The 22,368-nt window shown below is 37.7% G+C and overlaps 1 protein-coding gene across 3 annotated transcripts in view; it reads left to right on the top strand.

The window, feature by feature from the left end:
• The first annotated feature begins 5,090 nt into the window (after positions 1–5,090).
• The window catches only part of CGNL1 (cingulin like 1), a 52,247-nt gene continuing 34,969 nt past the window's right edge, over positions 5,091–22,368 (top strand). For 2 of the 3 annotated variants that reach the window (XM_065733763.1, XM_065733762.1), the window contains exons 1-5: positions 5,091–5,173; positions 17,782–19,375; positions 19,880–19,974; positions 20,931–21,024; positions 22,021–22,122. In XM_065733763.1, coding sequence (XP_065589835.1) covers positions 17,801–19,375; positions 19,880–19,974; positions 20,931–21,024; positions 22,021–22,122 — 1,866 coding nt within the window. In that variant the 5' untranslated portion in view covers positions 5,091–5,173; positions 17,782–17,800. The remainder of the gene's footprint in view (positions 5,174–17,781; positions 19,376–19,879; positions 19,975–20,930; positions 21,025–22,020; positions 22,123–22,368) is intronic. The other variant, XM_065733764.1, reaches the window with a different exon arrangement.

The raw sequence follows: 22,368 nt of genomic DNA, 5'->3' as shown, positions 1-22,368 counted from the left end.
CAGATTGAACTAGATCATTTGTTGGCTGTGCTAAAGGGAACTTAGATTTTAATACTAAAAAACCCCACCAGCAACATAAAAATAACCAGAAACATTTGAATTGTATGGTTAAAGAAGGGAAAAAAAAAAAAGAAGAGTAGGACAATCTTTGATTTAGTCTCCTGGGCATTTAGTTTCCTGGTAATTCAATTTAGGAGGTACAAAAAACATGTGTCTTAGGAGAATGGTGGAGCATACCACCAAACTACTGAAGTAAAATAAAATGAAATCTTTCCCAACAGTATACCAGAAAGCACAATGTAGGAGCATCAACTTCACTTTAATATAGAAGTTTAGTGAGCATTTAAATGACTTCTTTGGAATAGTAAGTTCTTATCCAGGTTTGAATGGCCTTGTGACTAAAAATATGCTCTATTAATATTTCTTTCAACTTGTTTTAGACAACATCAATGGCTCTCTCAAAAGATACTATCATTATTTGGCAGAAACATATTTGCAAAAATAAATCAACTACAGAAAAATTTCCAAGGATGTATTTGGATACAAATGTGGATAGTAACTCCTGCCCACATCCAAAATAAAACAGAAGTGCTGTTTAGCACTTTTCTTTGCTAACTGCAAACATCCTAACACTGATAAGCTTTAGAGAGGTACTGATTGCAGTATAATACTACCACCACCACTTTTTTTGTGGCACCCTCCACAAGTGACAAAATGCTATCTAATCAGAAAAGTTACTGTACATTCAGAAAACAGTACTAAGTGAAAACTAGTGCATCAGTTCAGTTTATCAGTACAGTGTAAAATCTTTACAAGCAGATCCCTGTGAGTGCTTGAATAGACATTGTATGAGTGCTGAAGACAGATCCTGCTTCATCATGGAAATCTCCAGATTTTTCCCCAATTCAGTCTCCAAGTGGTATGCTCAACTTATTTTTCATGTTTAAATTTGAATAATAGTTTATGTCACATTGAAATGAGTGGGATTGAAGAAGGTAATTTAATTTAAGCACATGCTTAAGCAGTTTTCTACATCACACTTGACAAGATAAAGCTATGAAGGCTGAATATTTCGAGCCTAACATGTCCTAATATGCTGTCCTAACATGACTTTTATGAGTTTTATCTAAATTTGCAAAGATGCTGATATTTTCCATCTTCAGTGCGTTAACCAAGAACGTTAATAATATGAGAATCAGGAGTGATTAGTAACCTCTAAAACAGAAGAACCAAAATCTGTGTGAGTATATGCTTAATGTTCCTTATATAGGACATTTCTGAAATGTTTACATCTCTTTTAAAATATTACTTCACAAAAACCTACATTATCTTCTTTCATCTGATTAAGAAGGGCTGCTAGAGAGAAAAAATAATTGCAAGAATATTAAAGATATTTTTTTTCCAAGCTAATCAAATGCATATTTGTCATTTGTCAAAGAAGCTGAACTGCTACAATGATTACACCCACTAGATGGTGCTATTGTACATTATAAAAGTACACTTGCCGACGTACCAAAATTCTGAAGTTGAAAGGTTTTTAATCAGATACTGCTTTAGACTGTTTACAGTCCTACTAAAAAAAAGTCTTGGAATGTAAGTATGTAAATCCTCCAAAAAAAACCAAACAAACAACAACTCATCACTAAGAGAAGATGAAGAAAATGAGGAAGATGGAAAGTCTACCCGTTAGTTGTCTTTGGAGGAAGCAGAAGTCATACATTAAAAAACATTTGGTAAAAAAGAGACTAAAAAGGAGGCCAGAATTTTGAAGACAGTGCTTCCTTAAATAAGAGATAGGTTAAAATATCTATTAAATATCTTAGAGAATACAGTAATATCAGAGATAATTTCTTTTTCTTAAGCAACAGACATCTGCACTTTTAAAATAATGAGAAAGACTGCACTATCTAATTGTAAAAGATGAGTCAGAAGCAGTGTTTCAAAGTACTTACATACCTTTCTCCAGTGTCATTACTAGATTTTTTTCCCACAAAGAAATCAGGGGACCATAATAAAAAGTCATAATTCACTTGAGTGTGTAGAAGACTTAGAAACAGAGGTGCACCTTGCTGGAAGCCAAGCATGGCATTTTTAACGCCAAGCTTTCACTACAGTCTGATCCAGTGAGGAAGGAGAACTGAGTTTAGTGAGTGCTATACAATACTAGAGGTGTGCAGGAGTAGCTAGCAGCTGGAATTAATCTACAACACAAGCTAGAGCATTACTGTTTGTTTTTGCCTTAGCTGCATACTCTATTTTGTATTGCATTTCACAACTGCCTGATGACACACTGCCTAGACTGAGAGAGACATTAATCATAGTGTCAAGCCAATTTTGTAAACAAGGACCAAAGTTTTCATTGAAAAGAGAGGAAAAGTAGGTGGTTGAGGGTGGGAAAGGAAATGGTAGCCAGCGCTGAGATGATATTCTGTAAATGACCTTACCCTATCTTTCGTGTGTTATTATTATTATTGTATTTATATGCATTTCTTAAAAAAATTCTTATCTTGCTGGACAATCTTGTGTTTTTGCAGTAATTTCAGCTGGACTATACTACATGCTTAATGTTCATAGCATCATTATGCCAAGTACTCCTAGTGCTCACGCTCAGACTATGTGAAAGCTCCATATTAAACAGTCTGAAAAAATGTTTGACTGAAACTACGGTTCTCATGAAAAATGAAAAGTTCAGATTAAAATATTCACAAAAGTGTATATAGCAGGAATCCAGCCAAAGCTCTCCTTTTCAGTCTTGGTAAGACACTCACAGTCTAAACAAGAGTTTTAGCAGTTGCACTTGTCCCATCTTTTTCTCTTTAATTTTTTTTTTGTTTTAATAATACAAATATTTTAATTGAAATATTTTGTATTAAAATATCAATATTTTGTGTATATGTGTGTGTGTGTGTTTGTGTGTATATATATATTACAAAAGTCATATGAAACAACTTCTGTGAAACTGAGAAATGCAGAACAGAAGAAAAGCTCTCTACGCAGTTTAATACTGAGGGTACTCCACTGCACTGATTCCTCAGCTCCTACCTGCTAGGTGATATATTATGAAAAAAACAAATTAGAGACCATATAATAATGATGCTTAGTCATCATTGCTTGATATATATATTTTTAACAATAATTGAGTATTTGGTTTGCTTCTAAGTGCAATGGAAATGCATCATGGTATAACTGTTGATGGTATAACATGCTTTAATTAACTTCTAACAATAACCTGAAAATTACACACCTCTTGACTGAAGCATTCTGTTTTTTATTAAATTTGGTTCCTTCAAATGTTACAAAACTACAGTAAGAAGCTGAGCAAACTGTCAGCATACTTCTTCACACTTTAATTGTAATAAAATACAGACGTGTGTATGTGTATGACTGACAATTCTGTCACACAGTTTGTATGACTGAGAAAAACAATTTAATTACTTTTGGTTCTTTCCCACTCTTTGATTCACAGTTTTACAATGGGGCAGTGAGGGGATAAACTTTGTGTACGTTTTGAAGACCGCAGTGAAAGGAGCTAAGCAAAATATAAAGTTTTTACTTAAATAGTTTTATGGTTAGATGTGGGTTCTGGTTATGTGAAAAAAATGTGTATGGAAAACAAGTTTTGAATGCTGGAAATATATTTCAAAAAATCAAGATGGCAACAAAAGTTCTGGTTGTTGTGGTTCCTAAGTATTTTCTGTTAGATCAGCTCAATGCAATAGAAGCAGAAGAATCTAGTCTTGTTCAACTGCAGCTTTCATTTCAACAAATGCTTCAACAGAGAACAGATTTCCTACATTATGTACAGATGCATTTCTCCACATAAGTCTATATAGCTCCTGTGACCCTAATATGACAGGTCCTCTTAGCAATGGAAAACATTAGATATCTGCAGACACCTCTCTGTGTGGTTCTTTAGAAAACTACTTAGAATTTGTCCACTTGACACAGTTTATAATTATTTCTACGGATAAACCATCAGCATAGTGTATTATCACAAACTATGTTTTCTCTGGCAGGTACCAATACAGACTTAGAATAGCAGAGTGTGCATGTTTCTATAGATTCTCAGAACACAATTTTCTATCCTGTAGCAGATTTGTGTGAACTTTAATATTTTATTTTCCAACATAGGCCCAAAAACTGGGCAGGGTGCCCCAGAAATGGCATTACTGATGTTGTAGGGGGAGCAGTTCCCTTTCCTGTTGAACTTTAGGCTGTTTTTATACATCCTAATTAAGACAGGGGCACTCTCTACAGCAAATACATGCAAATCCCTATGGCTTATATGGTATGTGCTTGCTAACTAAGCTTCATTTGGCAGACATGTCAGAGGAAGCAGAGCAGCTTCGGCAGAAATTTGAGGAGCAGTGACCTCAGGTACAGCTGGATTTGAAAGAGGACGTGTGCTTATCCACATGCCTCCAGCAGGACAGTTCTGCAAGTGGCTTTCATTGTTTATACATGGAATTCTTCCTTCTCTGTTCACAGCCCTGCATTTTTCTCTCCATGCCCTAAACACAAATCTAACTATTACCCCCCCCCCCCCGCACAGTTGCTTATAAGCATTTTTTTCTTACCATAGAAACTGTATTGTAAGAAGCACATTTCTGGTGGTAGAAAAAAAAAGAAACTGGGGCTCAGTTCTTGTGAGATGCTTGTAGGCACTCGCTGTAGCGCTCGCTGTTGTTTGTTTGTCGTTTTTTTTAATGACGTACTTGTAAATCTCGGCTCCTTAGCGCGCGGCCTTTCTTCGCACATGGGTCAAGGGAGCCATACTGCACCGTGGCAGCACCTCACGTCTCTCTACATAAGCCGGCTATCCCGGCAATCTGCAACCTGCCGTATTTCCAGTCTAAGCGAAGACACTGTGAGCACCATCCTGAATGCTGAGGACAGCCGACGTGTGCCCAGAGGCACTGGCACCGTGTGCCACAGGCTGAACGAAGCAGGAGCGCTCTATCGGTGCGCGGGACCTCAGGCAATGGGCGGGAAAGCGCCGCGCGTGCACGAGGCGGCCCCTCGCTCACCTGAGGGAGCGCCCCCGCGGGCTCCTCCCCGGCCCGGCCCGGCTCGGTACCCCCTCCCCCGCAGGAGGGGCGGGCAGGCAGTCCGCGCTCGGCTCCGGCGGCGAGAACGGCTTCGAGTTGTTGGGGATCGTCCTCGGAGGGCAACGGTGAGGACAGAGGGGGCGTTGGGAACCAGGGGAGGCGGCGCGGCGTAGCCCGGATCTCCTCGCGGGGACGGGCGGGCGGAGGGCTGCGACGTGGCCCGAGCGGGCACCGGGGCCGGGGACTGCCGGGCTGCGGAGGGGATTCTCCGCGGGTCGCCGGCGGCCCCCGCCTCCTCGCCCCGTTAAGCACAGCGCTTTCCGAAGGCCGGGAGCGCCGTGGGGGAGGCACGGCTCGGCTCTCGTACGGCACCGGAGCGCCGGGCCTTCCCCAGCGCCCCTCGGGGCTGCGCTTCGGGCGGCGGACGGGCGGACAGGGACGCGCTGCCTGCGGGCCGCGGGGACGGCAGCTGCCGCCTCCAGCGAGCCTTCAACTTTTCTCCTCTAAAGAGACGAGGGAGGGGGGGGGACGGCTTTTCTGGCCCGGCTCAGGTGAGCGGGCGCTGAGCGGAGGGCCGCGGAGTGCCCGCAGGTCGCCGTTCCCGCACACATTCCTCCGGGATTCCCGGCATTCCTGAGCCGGGGCCGCTCCGACGCGTTCGTGTCCCTCCTGCTCCGCAAATTGGCGTCTTCGTAGGAAAGGGTGTGTCCGCGTTGTGTGTGTTCGCGTTCGTGGGAAAGGCTCGGAGTGGTACTTCGGCCATTTGTGCTTCCCGATTAACTTTGCGTCTGATTTATGGTTTATAATCCCTCCCATCTGGTGACAACTTTTTGGGGAGATCAGCGCTGAGATACAGCTTTTGCGGTGCGTTCGGATTAGCATCTGCTGCTGACAAAAGAATAGTTGTACCGCTTTTATCTTTCGCCTGCATGTTTTGCTTTAGCGTCGGGTTTCTTTGCGCTCTATTTTTTCTTCTTTCAAAGCAAAATAGTTTTTGAAGTTCGCTGCAATAGAGGTGGAATAATTACCAAAGTAAAAATAGTGGAAACCTAACCTTGAAGATGGTTTCATTCGTCTAAGCGGTTATTTGCATACATTCATGAGGTGACTCCTGTAGATGAATCAGAAACCCCATAGGATACACTGATTTGTGGTTACAGATGATATCCACATGAATTGGAGGGATTCACTGCCTGATGTTTATTCTGACAACGAACTGTCACAAGACTCACAGTTAAGGTTCTCTATAGAGCAAGTTAGGACACACCTTTAAAACTTCTGTAAAAAAATAAACTGGCAAAACCAAAACACTGATTAATTTTTCAAGGTGGTTTGTGAGAACTTGTTTGGCTACCAATTATATTTTCTAGACGTGTCATTATGTGATGGATTTTTTTTTTTCCTCATCCAAAATAAATTCCCGTATACACTAATCCAGATTTGGTTACTGCTGAATAGTGTAAGAGGTGTATGATGCAGCTAATCACGTTTTGTTGTTGCTCAAAAAAAAAAAAAAAAAAAAAGTTAGAACTCAAGACTTTTGTTTTGGGAAAAGATAAATGCAAACCTTTGCATGCAGTACTGAGGTGTACCGTTCGGAGTGTGGTAAGCACTGTGTTATACTAAGGAAGTTAAGAAATGCCTCATGTTTTTAGTGGCAATTACAGTACTTTTATTGCACGTTATTCTATCCTTGGGAGATTGTCAACTCTACTTGCAGTGTGATCTTCTGAAAGATGTGCTCTTAGCTGTGTGTCTGTTTATAAACTTTAAATGGAAAGGTCATTTAACATTAGAAAGCAATTTTTGTAAATTTGATTTAAAATTCATATGTGATGTTAAGATGGATTATCTTTCACATAATTAATGATCTTTATTGGTAGAGGAAGATTTTTTTATAGGTTAACATTGAGAGTTCTTTTAAATACTGATACGTTACATGTCTATTAAAAATAAGAGATATTTTTCAATTGTATGAGTGGATGAAACAAAGTCCCAGTTGGTTTCTGCATGCCTTGAATTGCAGATGACTTTGTTTTTAAATCTACTAGAAAGGATTATTTCTGCAAATGGCCGTAATGTTATGATAGTAATGAAAAGGGAGGTGCATTCATTGCTAATCTGTTTGCTTACAGAATTTGTGGCAATATCCCAAAGAGTTTGTCTTAGATTGCACGAACTGCCTTCAAGCAAACCAACTGATTTCAGTTTCTGTTAATTGCACTGTTAGGTTCTCATTATCACTAATAAAATGTTTGAGAATACACGTGGGTTTCCTCTGAGGTGTATACTGGGGATATGGAATTCAATTCATGGTAAAAGTGGTCTGTGGTGCAGTGATGGATCCTTTGTGAGGAATTCAACCACAGTAAAAAGGTGACAAGGCAGAAACAAAGACTTTGTGACAATCCTCTTGTTTCTTCTTATGCATTGTGTAATAGGAAGTTGATCTTTCTGGGAGTATTGGTGAAACTGGTTTGACTAGAGTCTGCAATGTAATCTGGACTGTGTAGATGAAATGGCATGGCCTTGAACTTGATTTTTTTAAATTGCTGGGAAGTAGCAAGAGTTGAACAATTTTGCAGAGCCTTGTTGGAAGAAGTTTAGTAAGCCTGGACTACAGTGGGTAGAATATTATGTAAAAAAAATATCAACCTTAAGGATCTGGGGGTCTAATAATCCTGCAGATGCGAGAAATTACCCCAAAGTCATCCAGCATTGTTTCTTTGCCAGCCTGGTGTTTTACTATTTCTGTTTTGTTTGCTTGCTTGCTTGTTCTTGAAGATATAACATAATCCCTCTATGACTATAAACTGACATTTTTGCTATGTTGAAAACATGAAAATGTGTCTATTAATATCAAGCACGTGAGCCTGATTGTACAAATGGCGTTCAGCCTTCTGTAGCCTCTACTTGTCTTAACAGAGGGGAAATTGCAGGTATCCAGACAAGATCACTGATGCTAGCAGGTTTCCAAAAAGAGACAGTGAACACTCAAATGATGGGCTGCTTCTCCCACCTCTGCACCATCTCTGTGCAACTCTGAACAGCAGCAGCAATGATTGAGCTACCTACTGCCTATGTGTTCAGATAATGCAGACTCAAAAAGTTTGTACTTGTTCCTTTTCTTCCTGTCTGCCCTACTTCTTCTTTTTTTAGTACTATTAAGGAGATTTCTTCTACCTGATTAGTTCAGTGATACGAACTAGAACTAGTCTTTACAAAGAACTACTTTACAACATAAGGATGAATAAAGTGTCTGGAATAGGCAGGATGCAATGAAGATAATAGAAATTCTCCAGTTTTGTTCTTGCCTGCTGCTTACTGGATGAGATGGTCCGGTCTTGATGCATCCTTGATAACATGTATTTTGTAATCTTGAATGCTGTGTTGGTAGTATGTGCTTGAAATAGTTATATTTGATGTTTTGGTCTTTCCCTGACAAAAGGAATGAGAATTCACCCTACGGAATAATGTTTCATGGCCAGCCAGTTGCATGAGGGAAGGTGCTGTTTGTTTCATGGAGTATTGTTTCTGGCATGTTTGTTTGGAAACATTAACACATTTCCGAGATCTGACTTTGACTCTCAGAGTGAGTTAAATCTAGTAGTATGTTTCAGAAGATGTGAGTGTAACCATTTAAGGCTTAAACCTGAGAAATTAACATGTTAGAAATGTGTGTATTGAAGATCTAGTGAAGTGGTAGTCATGGAGTCACCGCTGTTTGGGATTAGAGCTCAGTGTATTGCTGTGACCTTGTACCATGTCTGCCAACAGAGCTGGCACTCTTCTTGAAGGAGTTCATCCAAGTGCAGCCTTAAAACCTTCTGGTTTATGAGAAATGGAATGGATAAAGAAATTCATAGCTAAACATTTTAAATACCTGGTGTAACTTTTCAGTCTATACCGTTAACCTTTTTTTTTTCTTTCCCCTAACATGAACTCTGTTTTCTAAATTAAATTGATCCATCTTCTGTATTTGCAAGACCCATCAACTAGACTGATGGCAGTGATTGTTCTCTAATCATTTTGTCATATTCTGCTTAGTTTTCTTAAAATCGGAGAGCAATGAGAAATAGAGATGAAAATGTGTTCTGGAAAACACTTTCTTAAACAAACAAAAACCAACCAACCGAAAAAACACCACCAAAATGCGCCAGTAAGATTGATAAGCCTGCAGGATGCCTAAGTTATGTTTAAAACTGCCCCTTTTGGTGAGGTCCCCGTGCTCTGTCATGCAGGCATGCTGGGACTCATTTCCATTCAAACAGCCGAATGACTCTCAGCCATCTGAGCATGACTAGAGTTGTACTCCAGACATTTGCAGAACTTAATAACTCTTTAGTATTATGTAAATTACTGATAACATTTTAATGTAGTTAAGGTGTAAACGTACTGTGAGCAGGAGACTTGTTGGCTCGGCTGCCTTTGCGTGCACATCTGCGTGTATGTGTGTGCCTGTGGCTTTTTGTGTGTGTGTGTACGTGAGCATACATAAACTCTCCCACTAATTCCAAGCAGGTGAACTTTAATAGATTAGGAAAATGTATTTTATGCACGTAAAATCACTCAAAAGTGGGTAATGATTTGTGATCTACTTTAGCATAAAACGTAAGGTAGAAGTGGATAAAGCTTATCTCTAGAGTGGAGAAATTTTTGAGCGATGTGAATCAAGTTCAGAGTGTTTTGTTAAATCTTCAGAAGCTGTTACTGGGAGGGTGTACGCCTTCATGTAGTCATTTGCAGACCATTAGCTGTTACATCAACACAACAAATGTCTAGTATTTGCTCCCCTAATTGGTTCAGCAGCAGCCTTTATTTACGAGAACGGTTGGTATGTAATGTTACATTACAGTTCCTCAAATACTTTAGGCCTCTTAATGAAGCTCTCTCGCTTCCCCCCAGCAATTACTCTGTTCCGTGTGAGGGTGAGAAGAGCGGTGACCTGTGGGAACTGGTTCAGCTGGGGCTCAGTGTACAAGGAGGGTCAACACTACAGAGCTCTGTCTGCTTAGGTTTACTAAGCCCTTCATGCGATGCATGTCTTGGAGCCGGCCAGCACGCTATGAAGCTGCTTTCCCCCGTGGAGTTATCTGGTCTTTATCCTCTGCTGGAGTATATTCCCAGAATGAACCAGGAGGATATCGTCTTGTTGTCTCGTGACTGGGCTCCGAGCCCACAGTTCAGACTCTGTATTGAAGTTCTGGAATCCATGGTAGAGCTTGCTCAAAGAGGCTAGTGTTTAAAGAATACAATGTAATTAAAACAAAGTGTGACTGTAGAAAAAGGGAGCCACAACCAGTTTGGATGCAGGTGAAGCTGTGACCTTATGTTGGCCTTGGAAATCTGACTCCTAAAGTCTCTTTATGTGTAGTTTTTAATTTAAGTGCTTGCAGATATCTCTTTAGAGATTTACCTTTTTGTGTATGTCTTCATGAAAGTTAGTAATACACCTCGGTCTCTGCGTGCAGTTGTACTAGTATAGATCCTCAAATTTATTTAGGAATCAGCTACGTGCATGTAACCAAGGTTATGCTAGTTGCACCTCTTTAGTTCAGGTGTACTGCTGTAACTGTAGTTCATATAGACAAGTTGTTTTGTGTGGAAATACGGAGAAGAAAGTCCAGTGATATGTGAGGTCTAAAGCCAAGGAATAATTTTGGAGTAGGAGTATTCTTTATATATAGTACTATGAATTAACGCACTAGCAAAACTAAAGTTTGCTCTAATTCTGGTTTTGCTTTTTTTTTTTTTTTGTCAGGTTTCTAAAAGGCACCATAATTCTAACAAACTTGATCTTTTTGTCTGAGTACAAATATCAACAGGATACACCCTCTTCTATTTAAACTGTAATGGTGTCATTGGGATGCAATAAGATAATTTCCTTTGGAACAAAATACAAAATTTCTAAGACTGACAATTGGAGGAAAATGTAGCGAAACAACACTGAACCTCTTGTGGAGTATAATAATCACATCAGATGTTTGGATACAAACCAGCTATTGTATTTGAAATAGACTGTTTTTAGGATCTAAGTATCTTTGTGTTACTGAGTTGTTGTTTCTGTCAGTTTCAATAGGTATGGAACTGTAGAGCTTGATCAGCTAGAATAAGCTACACACAATAAAAAATAATCTTGAATTTATTAACTTTTTTTTAACCTCTTTTTTTTAATCTGTCATTAAAAAATAAGTTTAGTGTTGGACATATCATGTATATAATTAATTCTGAGATAAGTATTTACAAAGTTTTGTTGCTTGCTCGCTTTTTAGTGTATAAAAGTTAGTTGTACTTCAGCGGTGTCAGGATACTTGATGTGCGAAGTGATAGCCACAGTATGTTGGATTCAGTGCTACTGGCAAAAAAAAAAAAAAAAAGAAAAAGAAAAAGAGCTTGTCCAGTTATATGTTAGCATCTGTGGGGGACAGAATGGTGTGGTGATATAAGTACACTTCTGCCAGTATTGTACTTGTAGCTTGTACTATTAAAAAGCAAGTGTACTGTTCCATGAGTGATTTTACTGAATACTGGAGTGTGTATGACCTGGGATGAGCAGAGACAGAAAACATGAATTGATTTCAGGTGTAGGTTGTCTTCTGTGTTTGTATTTTAATGTGTGTCAGTTTCTGATCAGTTGCTTTTTGTTTAGGATGTGGGAAAGTCTGGAAAATTATTACCTCATAAAGAAAAAGAAGACATAAATTAATGATAGGGCATTTATATTGCAGTGGTAATGCAACTCAGAATAGTGTGAGAAATGTTGAGGTTTTTGGAGTATTTTTTATCATTTTCAAGAAATGAAGACTTTAATTTCCACTCAGAAAGCTAGGTTATTAGGTCATATAACTTTTCTTCTGGGAAAAATCCTGTGAATTTATTACTTGATTGAATTCATATGCAGTAGATTAAGAAAATGGGATATGCATTATTTCTTTTTCTTCAAGTAAACTTTGACAATTTATGAGACCTGAGGATCTGCCAAAATGTCTTCTTGTTGACTCACAGCTATTGAAGCAGATTTTCCTTTTGAAATAAAGAAATAAGTAGACAGACAAAACCTGTTAGTTGTCACACAGCTCAAGCATTTAGCTAATCTGTCACACAGTTTCGTGGAGCTAACAATATGTTTTAAACTTGAGATGTTTAGACTTCCTCTCACACAACATTTTTCATCCAGAGGGAGTATAAACCAAGCAAGGGAGCAGTATTGTTAGGCCCAGCTTTTACTCTCACTGCTGTGAATAGTTCTTTCTATTCAGTCTCTCTCAATGGCAGCTCTTTTCCTATCCCTGAAGGGGTGGCTGTTAACATTGTTTTACTAGTTGAGTGCCTGTATAAAGTTGTTTAATATTTGGGCAGAACTGGAAGTGAAATTGTCATCTCTAAAAGCAGCGAATCCAAGACTTAACCACCACTGCTTTTCAGGAGAAAGGTATGAAATGTAAATAATCCATGCTAGCATAACCATGGCTGTTTGCTTTTGCTAAGAGCTATGGTAAAAAGTGTTATTTTGAATTCTTCGTCATGTAGGAAATTCTGACAGCAGCCCTAGGCTGCCGTCTGAAATCTGAACCGAGAATATTTTTCATGGAATAGAAGTGGAAGTAATGATTCAGAAATTTTGAAATGCTCCCCCGCTAAAATGTATTGCTGAACAATTCCTTCTGTTTGCCTTGTCTGTGGTTCAGGGACTACTATCTTTAATCACAGCTTGATTTAAAAACAAACAACCCCCTTTTTCCATATATACCTGGATCTAGGTTTTGAGGGTGAAAAGAAGTATTTTTTTTCCTCTAAGGTCAGAAAAGATGCTAAGTTTTCCAGGGATTGTCAATTTGCATCATAGCTGTTTCACCACTCCTTTTAACAGCACAATACCCAGGACTTTCCAGATTCATATGTCTACCTTCCACTCTCCTGGAAGCAGAAGATCAAGTGAACTCAGCTACCCCAGACTTGTCTTCCATATAGGCTAAAAGGAACAGGCTGCAGTCCAGGCCCATTTTCCTCTTACAGAAAGCCTCAGATTGTAGGTAGCACTGACAGTGATTTAGTTTCCACTAATGCTTTCATAGGATTATTTATGACATTGTGTCCCACCAAGTGTAAAAACATTACAGTTTTGGTCTTTCCATGAATTATCCTATCTGCTTCCTTTTCTGTATCCTCACAGTATGTAAGATTTCCGTCCTTTTCTCTCCCAAAGTTATTTCCTGTTCTTTTTTTCATAGCACTGTCTTTGTTAATGACCTAACACTCACTTTGTCTGCTATTGCTGGTGCTTTCTGAACAGCCATCTGGAGAGCAAGCTTAATGTTAAGTAAAGTGGGAGGACAAATTTTACATTTCCTTCCTGTCATTTTGCTGTGTGTGTGTAAAAATCTGGAGTAAGCATTCATTAACTGTTAAAAAAGGTATGGATAGAGCCATATATGTTTAATGTTTTCATAAAGTCAGTCTACAGCATGGGGATTCTTTTTCATTAGTCCAAGAGACGGAGCTAGTTAAAAGGCAAATAACTTAAGGAGAAGAGAATTTATCTAAATTCACTCTTCCAGAATGAATAGAGTGGTATGCCCTAATCCTCCTTTAATGAAAAATATTCAGCTAATTCAGTTTTAGGAGTCTCAGCTTATGATATTGGATATGAGACATTTCCTGTGTTTCTGTCCTCAAGAGAGCCAGGCAAGAATCCTAGAGAGTTGGGAGAAGTGGAAGAGTTGGATCCCTTGTATTTTTACGTACTCATTTGGTAGATATATGCAGGAGAAGAACACGTGTACTGAGACAACAGTATCCATAAGGGATCTATGGCTTTCTGAGAAGGCCAGGCAATGTATCTGCTGTTAGGATCTAGTAAAAGTGTGCACCCCCATGGCAGCCAGCATCTCTGTTTTGTGTCCCAGGAGCTCTGTCTACCCAGTGCAGCCACTTGGCTTGCATGCTAGAAGCAGAAAGTGTGAGGTGCTTTGCTGTAGATATGCTAGAAACATGCTTAGTAATGACGGTGTAGGAGGCAAGAAAACAAGCTTTGTATATATGTAGTGTGTGGCATTTAGCAGGGTTGGGAATCCTCATTTTTGGACAAATCTGTCTTGAAGATTTGGCTAAATAAGAACTGAACTGGATGAATGGATGCAATTCCACGCCATAGTGTTAGGAAGGCTGTATAGCTGCTGAAGGAAGCAGCCATCTCTGGCACAGGAGGATATTTCTCAAAGGCACTCTTTTCATTTTGGCAGGGAGAGCTGTAAGCGTTCCAAATTACATGAGTTTTATTTTGTAAGGTTGGTCTCAAGTAACTCATTGTAGCTAGCATTAAAACAGATGGCATTAGCTGTGAAAGGACATGTTTTGGAGGCATTTAAAAAAAAAGTTTCTGACCTGTTAAACCTTCAGTGTTCCACTCCTGTGCTATTTAGCAAGGTATTGTATCACCACTGTAGAACAAACAGCTACACAAGAAAATGTGAAGGATTGACTTTCAGACCTTAGAACCTCTGCTGTGTTATGTTTTCTGTTTTTAGTAAAAATAGTTAAGAAAATTTTTACCATTTCTTGGTAATGGTAAATTACTCTCATGCCAACTTGATACCACTACTTAAAATGAGTGTTTAGAAGCCCTTATCAAGGCTTATTTTAAAAAGAAAGGCCAGAACAGCTATCAGTTTCATTGTGGGTATTTTGTTGTTGATTTTTGTTGTTGTTTATGAATATTTCTGTCCCCTGAAAATGTAGTTAAAACATAAGTTCAGTTTGAAATCTTGTGGTCACCTTAAGCTGGTCTAATGCCGTGTTGCCGCCAGAATCGGTGATCCCATTGTTCCGTAGTGCCTTACTTGCTGATCTGATAAAAAACGTTTTTTTGTTTTTTTTTTTTCCCGGTTCAGTAAAGCTGATCTGGGTCGCTGTGTAACTGCGTGGTTGTTGGCTTTGTCACGAGGAGAACAAGGGGGATTGTACAGCTGAGATAACAGAGTGCCAGAACTGCTGCTCTTGGGGACTGTGTGCTGTTGCCTGTGTTGTTTTAAACTAGTTGGTAAAATGTAGTGTTGAGGTGAAGTTAAGCATTTGTCAAACCTGTGTATTCTGAACAATTTTAAAGGGGCCAGTTCATTGAAAATGACCCTTTTGCTGAAATTTCAAATTAATTTTCTGGGAAATATAGTGAATCCTCTCCAATTGTACATGTTAATCTTGTATGAAGTAATCACTGTGTCTGAAGCACTGTTTCCTGGATCTTTAATTCTCTGTTCCTCTAAACTTGTTTCAGCTGATGTTTTTACGGAGCTTGTTGATCAGTAAATCCAGCTGTTTAATTTAATATTGTAACTGTAGATTAACTGCTTTTTGTTCTATTTTTTTTTTCCTTTGAATGCTTGCAAGTTTTCAGGTAAACGTTGCTCAGTAAAATTTGACTTGCTACAAACAGCAGATAAAGCTGCCATGCAGAAGATAGAAATATACTTTCATTGTTCTAAATTGCAGCTGAAATGTTCAGATCTGAAATACAGTAGTAATTACATGTCCTTGTCTATATTCTCTGTCATGTTAGCAAGTGTTTTCAAAATATATAGCTACTTCAACCAATTATTATGTTGTAGTTAATCTGTATATGCTGCTGTGGTATTTTCTCTACAAATAGGAGATCAGGACTGATCTTGTAAAAATAATAACATAGCAGTGTTCTACTGAATTAAGTATTTATGCATAATTGTTATTTCTGTGTTGTTGGGTTTTTTTTTTATAATTCCCTTGCATTATCTTATCTTGTATTCTTTTACAAAATCATTTGAGACTACAAATAAAACTACAACAGGACTATATTACTTCATTCCAAAGTGTTATTGTGCCAGAAAGTCTGAAGTTGGTGTTTGTTTTGTTATTTGTTTTTTCTAATAGTGAGACACAAACTCCAAGAACAAAAACCCATATCCACCTAAAACCACTTCCTTGTTTTTGTTTTTTTAAAGTAACTACAAGAAGACAAGAGGCAACCACATGGATAGGAAAAATGAATTTCTATGTCCTTTAAAATATCTAACTTCTTTTCATAAGATTAAGTATAAACAGTCCGTTCTGTCATAACATTTGATAGCTTTGGCAGACTTAAAGGGGATAAAAACTAGACAGTTGTAGCTGTCAGTGCCCCCAGCTGTCATCTACTACCTCAATCAAATGTGAGAAGTTCAATTATTTGTAGTGTGAAAACTTCTACATCTGAGTTGTACACCCATGGATGTTCCAATTTTTGTGATGATGAAGTCCATTGAAGGACTGGGGCAGCTGTATGGAGGTCCCTGCTTCAGTCTTCTCATCCTAATCTGTTGCTTTAAGCCTGGGATGCTGTCAGGATTTTAAACCTGTAAAAATGACTGTAACCAGCAAGGCTTTTTTAATATTAACTAAAAACAGTTTACAATACTGTAAAGACAGCATTTTTGTGTATTGTAAATTAACATTTTGATGTTATATAATTCTTCCAGTGTAGCTTGATGATCAACAGAACAGGAAGTAATACCTTCAGTTATTTGAATGATAGAGCCAGGTGTATTTTCATGTATGTATGTTTTTCACAGTTAAGAAAAAATATTTTATTAAAAAAAAAGTCATAGATCTTTTATTTTTATAAGGTTTTATTCTCTTTACTGTTATAATGAGCACAAAGAATGCATATGTTTATTACTTCATAGCTTTAGAGACAAACATACATATGCTGCTTTCTTCAGATGCAGCAAGTGTACTGTTGAGGAAGATCTGGAGTTGTGTTTTAGGGAGAAGAAGTTTTTGAGGGGAGAAAGGAGAATGGGTTGGAAACTAGAATAATACTATTAATATTCAACCAAACTTTTAAATTTGCTCTCAGGAAAAAGCAAGCAAACAAGCAAACCAGAATTCTGCTTTTGATTTGAGTATCTGAGGGAAATGATTCACACTGAGATACTAGATGAGTGAAGCAACTACAGAGGTGTTTCCTCTTGTTTTGGTTTCCCCTTAATTATTCATCATTTAGTGATCTTGGGTTTGTCAAGGTTCAGCCATTACTCAACTCTCCAGCTTAGTTCAGAAGTTTATTTTCAGGTATCTTTAGAAGCAGAGTATCATTTTTCTCCAAAATGAGTGAAATAAAAGTCAGTGAAATAGAAGTCACCATGGAGTGAACTAGAGGAAGCAATGACGTTTCCACTTCTGAAAACAAATGTTGAAAGCAAAGTACATATAAATGCCAGGCATGAGGATATTGACCTCTCTGGCAGTGCTGTAGTTATGTAATACTCACAACCTAAAAATGCCTGGTTGTGTTTTGCCCTCCTGGGCTAATGTTTAAATGTTAGTATGGCTGATACTAACTGTTGGCTATAAAACTATAAGTGCTTTGTGAAGGGTACGGTCTCAGTGAATATAGTGGAGATACTCAAAATAAGAACTGCTTTAACTCAAGAAGTTGCACTAGGGCTGGCTGTATGTGAAATCACCTGATGCCACGGGAACAGCACAAACTCTGTGTAGGCAATCTAAATGGTTACATCATAACAGTTGCATTCATAGTATAACATTGTATTTGACCCAGAATTGGTCAGTCATGTTTGTTTCACGTTATGTGCTTTGGGCTTGTATAGCTTGTACACTGATTACATTGAATGTTGGTCTTCAGAGTCACACTGAATGGCTAATTAAAGTAATTAATGATCTAAATTATGTATTTTTTAATGTTCAACTTTCTTTTGTTCAGCTGAAATCTTCTGATAACCATGGAGCCATATTTTGCTGATTTTAAGCAGCAGGACTATGAAGTTACTCTTGAACTTGCAAGTGAAGAGATTCAAAAAAATAGAAATGGGCAAAATTCTAAGACAGGATCTTACGGTGTCAGTATTAGAGTCCAAGGAATTGATGGACATCCTTACATAGTACTAAACAATACAGAAGGATGTTTGTCAGAAAATCCTCCTCCTTCTGGAAAAGAACAGCAGGCCGTTTCTCAGACTATAAGCCAGCCAATCACAGACTCCAATACTGCTTTTAAATTAAAGGACAGAAACAGTGAATTCACAAATTTTCCTGGAACACAGCACATGCAACCCTGTACATTTAAAAGCCTAAAGATAACCAATGAAAATGAAAATGGAGTATCAGATTTTAATGATGGAGCATTGAAGTCTTCCAACTTGTTAAACTTTCAAAGACATCCTGAGCTTTTACAGCCTTATGATCCTGAGAAAAATAACTTGAACTTGGAAAATTTCCAGTCTTCTATATGTAGTAAATCTACATCTTCTGCAAATGAAGATAAAACTGAAGTAAAACCTTGGGTTTCTTCTTCTAAAGTTGCATCCTTACAGAAAACAAATACATATCTTGCAGACTCAACCAAAGGGAATTCAAAAAAAACACATTTGACCAGGACAGTAGATATAGAAGACCAAAACAAGCAGGTTTTGGATTGTCCTGGTGGCCTAATCAGCTCCAGTGAGGTGGGTGTTTCAGAATCGTTTTCATCTGCAGGAAGATCCACATGTCTTAGTCCTACTGCTTATCCAGAAACAAGGAAACCTAGACCAGATGTACTTCCCTTTCGAAGACAAGATTCATCTGGGCCAGTGTTGGACTCACGAAGATCATCATCTTCATCAGCTACTCCCACTTCTGCAAATTCATTATACAGGTTTCTACTCGATGATCAAGAGTATGCGATCTATGCAGATAATGTTAATCGACATGAAAACAGAAGATACATCCCATTTTTGCCTGGAACTGGTCGAGACATTGACACTGGTTCACTTCCAGGAGTAGATCAACTAATTGAGAAGTTTGATAAGAAAGTTGACCCTCATAGAAGAGGTAGACCAGGAAAAAGGAACAGAATTCATCCAGATGATCGTAAAAGGTCAAGAAGTGTTGACAGTGCCTTGTCAATAGAGCATGATATAAATTCAGATTATCTGGGTGAAGTGAATAAGAGTTTAGGTAAGTCAACTGAGCACTTGCTAAAACCAACTGAAGTTTGCTTCCAGAAGCAGTTATCCAGAGATCAGAAACCACCTTCCAAAGAGATGAAAATTTCTGTTCGAAGTATTGGGAAGCTGCAGTTGCCTGGTAAAGACTCTCAGAACAGTCATTTCAGTTCTTTGCAGCATCATAAACAAAATGGAGATAATACTGAGAGTTTCATGTTTAGATCATCTACGCTCCCAGGACAGAAAAAGAGAGAAGAAACTACAACAGTAACTTCTACTCTGCTGTTGCCAAACAGAATCACAATTCCACCTGATTCAGGAGCCAAAAAGATTTCTCTAAAAACATTTTCATCCGTCCCTAATATACAGGTAATTTAGAACTTTGTATGTTTTGTCCTGTAGTATACTACATTTTTTATACTGTTAGATGTGTGTTTGTAGAACAAACTCAAATCATTTGATACTTCCAAGTAAGATAGCAGAATTCTTCATAAGTATTTTAAATACAAAAAATTAGTCCCATAGTTGAGGCTATAGAAAGCACATTTGAAAACAAATTGTATTCTTGTCTGGCAGAAAGAAGATAGAAGAGATGAGGAGGATTGCTGTAAATGATGTTGTGATCATTCATAAGCATAAATGCACAGAAACAGAATGCTGAAATCTGTGCAGCTCTAAACAAAACAATGCTTTCTTTTAGTGCAGGGTAAGCTTCCTTCAGTAAGCCCAAGCTACAGTGAATCTTAGTGAAACTGAGGTCCACAGAACATAACTTTCTTCATAATAGAATATAATGGAGAATTTTAATTGTGAGGGTTGTATGTACAACACTTTTAGGATTATGCTTTTTGACATTTTATCTTGTCCTTTCAGGCAACACCCGATCTCTTAAAAGGCCAGCAAGACGTTGCACATCAAACAAATGAAGAGACTGCTAAACAAATACTTTACAATTACCTTAAGGAAGGGTTAGTAAACATATATAACACTTAGAGGGAGAGGTTGTGTTTTCTCAACATTTATTTTCAATTACATTTTAAATCAAAAGCTGTAAAATCAAAGCTGTTACTAATTTAAGTGACTCTTTTGTAGTTTTATATCTTTGCTGTGTCCAGAAAGGCGCTATAGGATGTGGAAATACCCAGCTAATCAGAACTTAATTAAGGTATTATTCAGGATTTGATTAAAAGTATTTTAAATTTATGAATCAGTTTTTTTTTTCCTTTTAAATAATTTTTGGAGTTAAACTTCACGTGATGTTGAAGTTCATGAAGAATTTAAATCATACCTGATGGGAGTTCCAACTTTACTGTGTTTTTGTTTTTATTTTTTAATAAACAAAAAAGCACGTTATGTTTTAAGGTTTGATAGAAGTTTTCTGGATTCTGTGGATGGAATTCTCTAACTGGACCTTTGCTTTACATTCCACTTTTCAATGATAACTTATTAAAAAGGGAGGAAGGAAGGATGAATAAATTAAGATATACACAGTGCACTCATATTTCTTTCCATTTCTGAAGCTTCTCAGATCCAACCACGCTGATGTAGCTATAGCAGCTCTTTAAGAGACATTTAATAGTGCAGCAGTCAGGACTTGAGAAACCTGTTAGTAATTGCTTTTAATTTCAGTATATTTGTTGAGTAATCCCGACTACCTTTCTTTCCACAGTTGTTGTCTTTTAGGAGAGAGCTGCAATTAAAATGTTTAGTGATGATTTTATAGAAAACATTTGGAATTGAAATTTTTAACAGCCTTCCTTCAGAGGATTTTATGAAATCATTGCTGAGATAATTTCTGACTTGTTCGTAGTAGATTTTTTTTTCCAATAGTGATGATCTTTCAATAGCTCGGACACTTCATTTGTTTTGATGCTAATAAAATAGTGCCTTTGATCATTCTGTCGTTTTCTTCTCTGTATTTTAGAAGCACTGATAATGATGATGCAACAAAGAGGAAAGTCAACTTGGTTTTTGAAAAAATTCAGACTTTAAAGTCCAGAGCTGCTGGAAAAACACAGGTGAATTTTATTTTATTTTTTAAACCGTTTTGTCATGTTTTAGTGTTCAGCCAATGCTTTAAAAGTTTGAATCCCCTCACAAAAGTTTAAAAGTTTGAATCTCCTGGCTTCAGTGAGAGTATTATTGCTTGTAGCTTTCCAGTGATACAGTTGGTTGTTAATCATGCACTGAAGTGCCTTATGGGATTTTTGATAGCAGTTAAAAAAGACTGCAGAAGTCTGCAATGAGGACTGTGTCAGTGTTCACTTATCAGAATAAGAAAGAAATGCAAACAATAAATCTCATAGACATCATAAGGTTGGAGAAAATACTGGCATAAATAGATTTTAAAAATAATGTTGGAACATCTTCTGACCATAATGATGTTAATAGGTACCTAAGTTGGGAGAGTATTTTAATGCACAATTCAGAAAAAACAGTAACCTAAGATGCTGCTTTAAAGTCATACTACCATAATGTCATTGACAAGTTGCTTCTTTTTTTTGAGGAGCACCGTTTTTTCAGCTTTAAAGTAAAGTGAAGAAGTGTCTGGTTGCTAGAAAGATGGCACAAGAAAGACTAAATGTTTACTTTTGCTGAATGTTTTATACTGGTCTATAATTAGTGAAAATGAAAGTGTAAAATAGTTTTACATGTTACTGGAAAATGAACTTGAAAATCTTTCTGGACAGATATATGTATGAATTGCTTTGATGTCTGAGTAATTGGAAATATTAATGATTTAATTCAGATGTTGCCTAATCTGAATTTTTTTTTAAAGTTTGTAATGTTTTCTGTACTATTGGCAACATGCCTTCAGCAATTACTAAGAAGCTTTATGAAAACAGATCACGGTTCCTTTGAAAATCTTAGCTTGTGTGAAAAATCCCAGCTGATCTCAGGCAGTTGATGCTACGCTTCTTAAGTATTGCTTGCAGTTTCACTTTAGATCTTAAAATGAAATTGTCAAAGAACATCTTGGCTTTGTAGGAATAAGCATCTCTATATAATTGTAGGTTTCTGATACTTCAGCTGAAGTAAAAGCATTGGTGGAGCAAAAAAATGAACTTGAAAGGAAAGTGGAAGAACTGCAGAAGAAGCTGGATCTAGAAATCACGGTACTTTACTATTTTGTTATAATGTTTTGGAATATTTCAAATATGCTTTTCTAAGAAAGTGACAACTGATCAGCTGAATGTGCTATGTAATTTTGTTCAATTTTCCAGAGCATATTCTGTTTCAAACTTGAATATTAGGAATGTTTTGAAAACTGCTGGTGATTACATAATCATAGTTTCATAGGGTTCATTGCATTTCATGTGTTGTAAACTGTTGTGTATGGAAGCCATTATGATAAGAGAACA

The sequence above is a fragment of the Cyrtonyx montezumae genome, unplaced genomic scaffold, assembly GCF_038088225.1.
Source record: "Cyrtonyx montezumae isolate F1298 unplaced genomic scaffold, pur_monq_1.0 scaffold_17, whole genome shotgun sequence".
Classification (NCBI taxonomy): Eukaryota; Metazoa; Chordata; class Aves; order Galliformes; family Odontophoridae; genus Cyrtonyx; species Cyrtonyx montezumae.
This window is presented reverse-complemented; position numbering and strand designations above follow the sequence as displayed.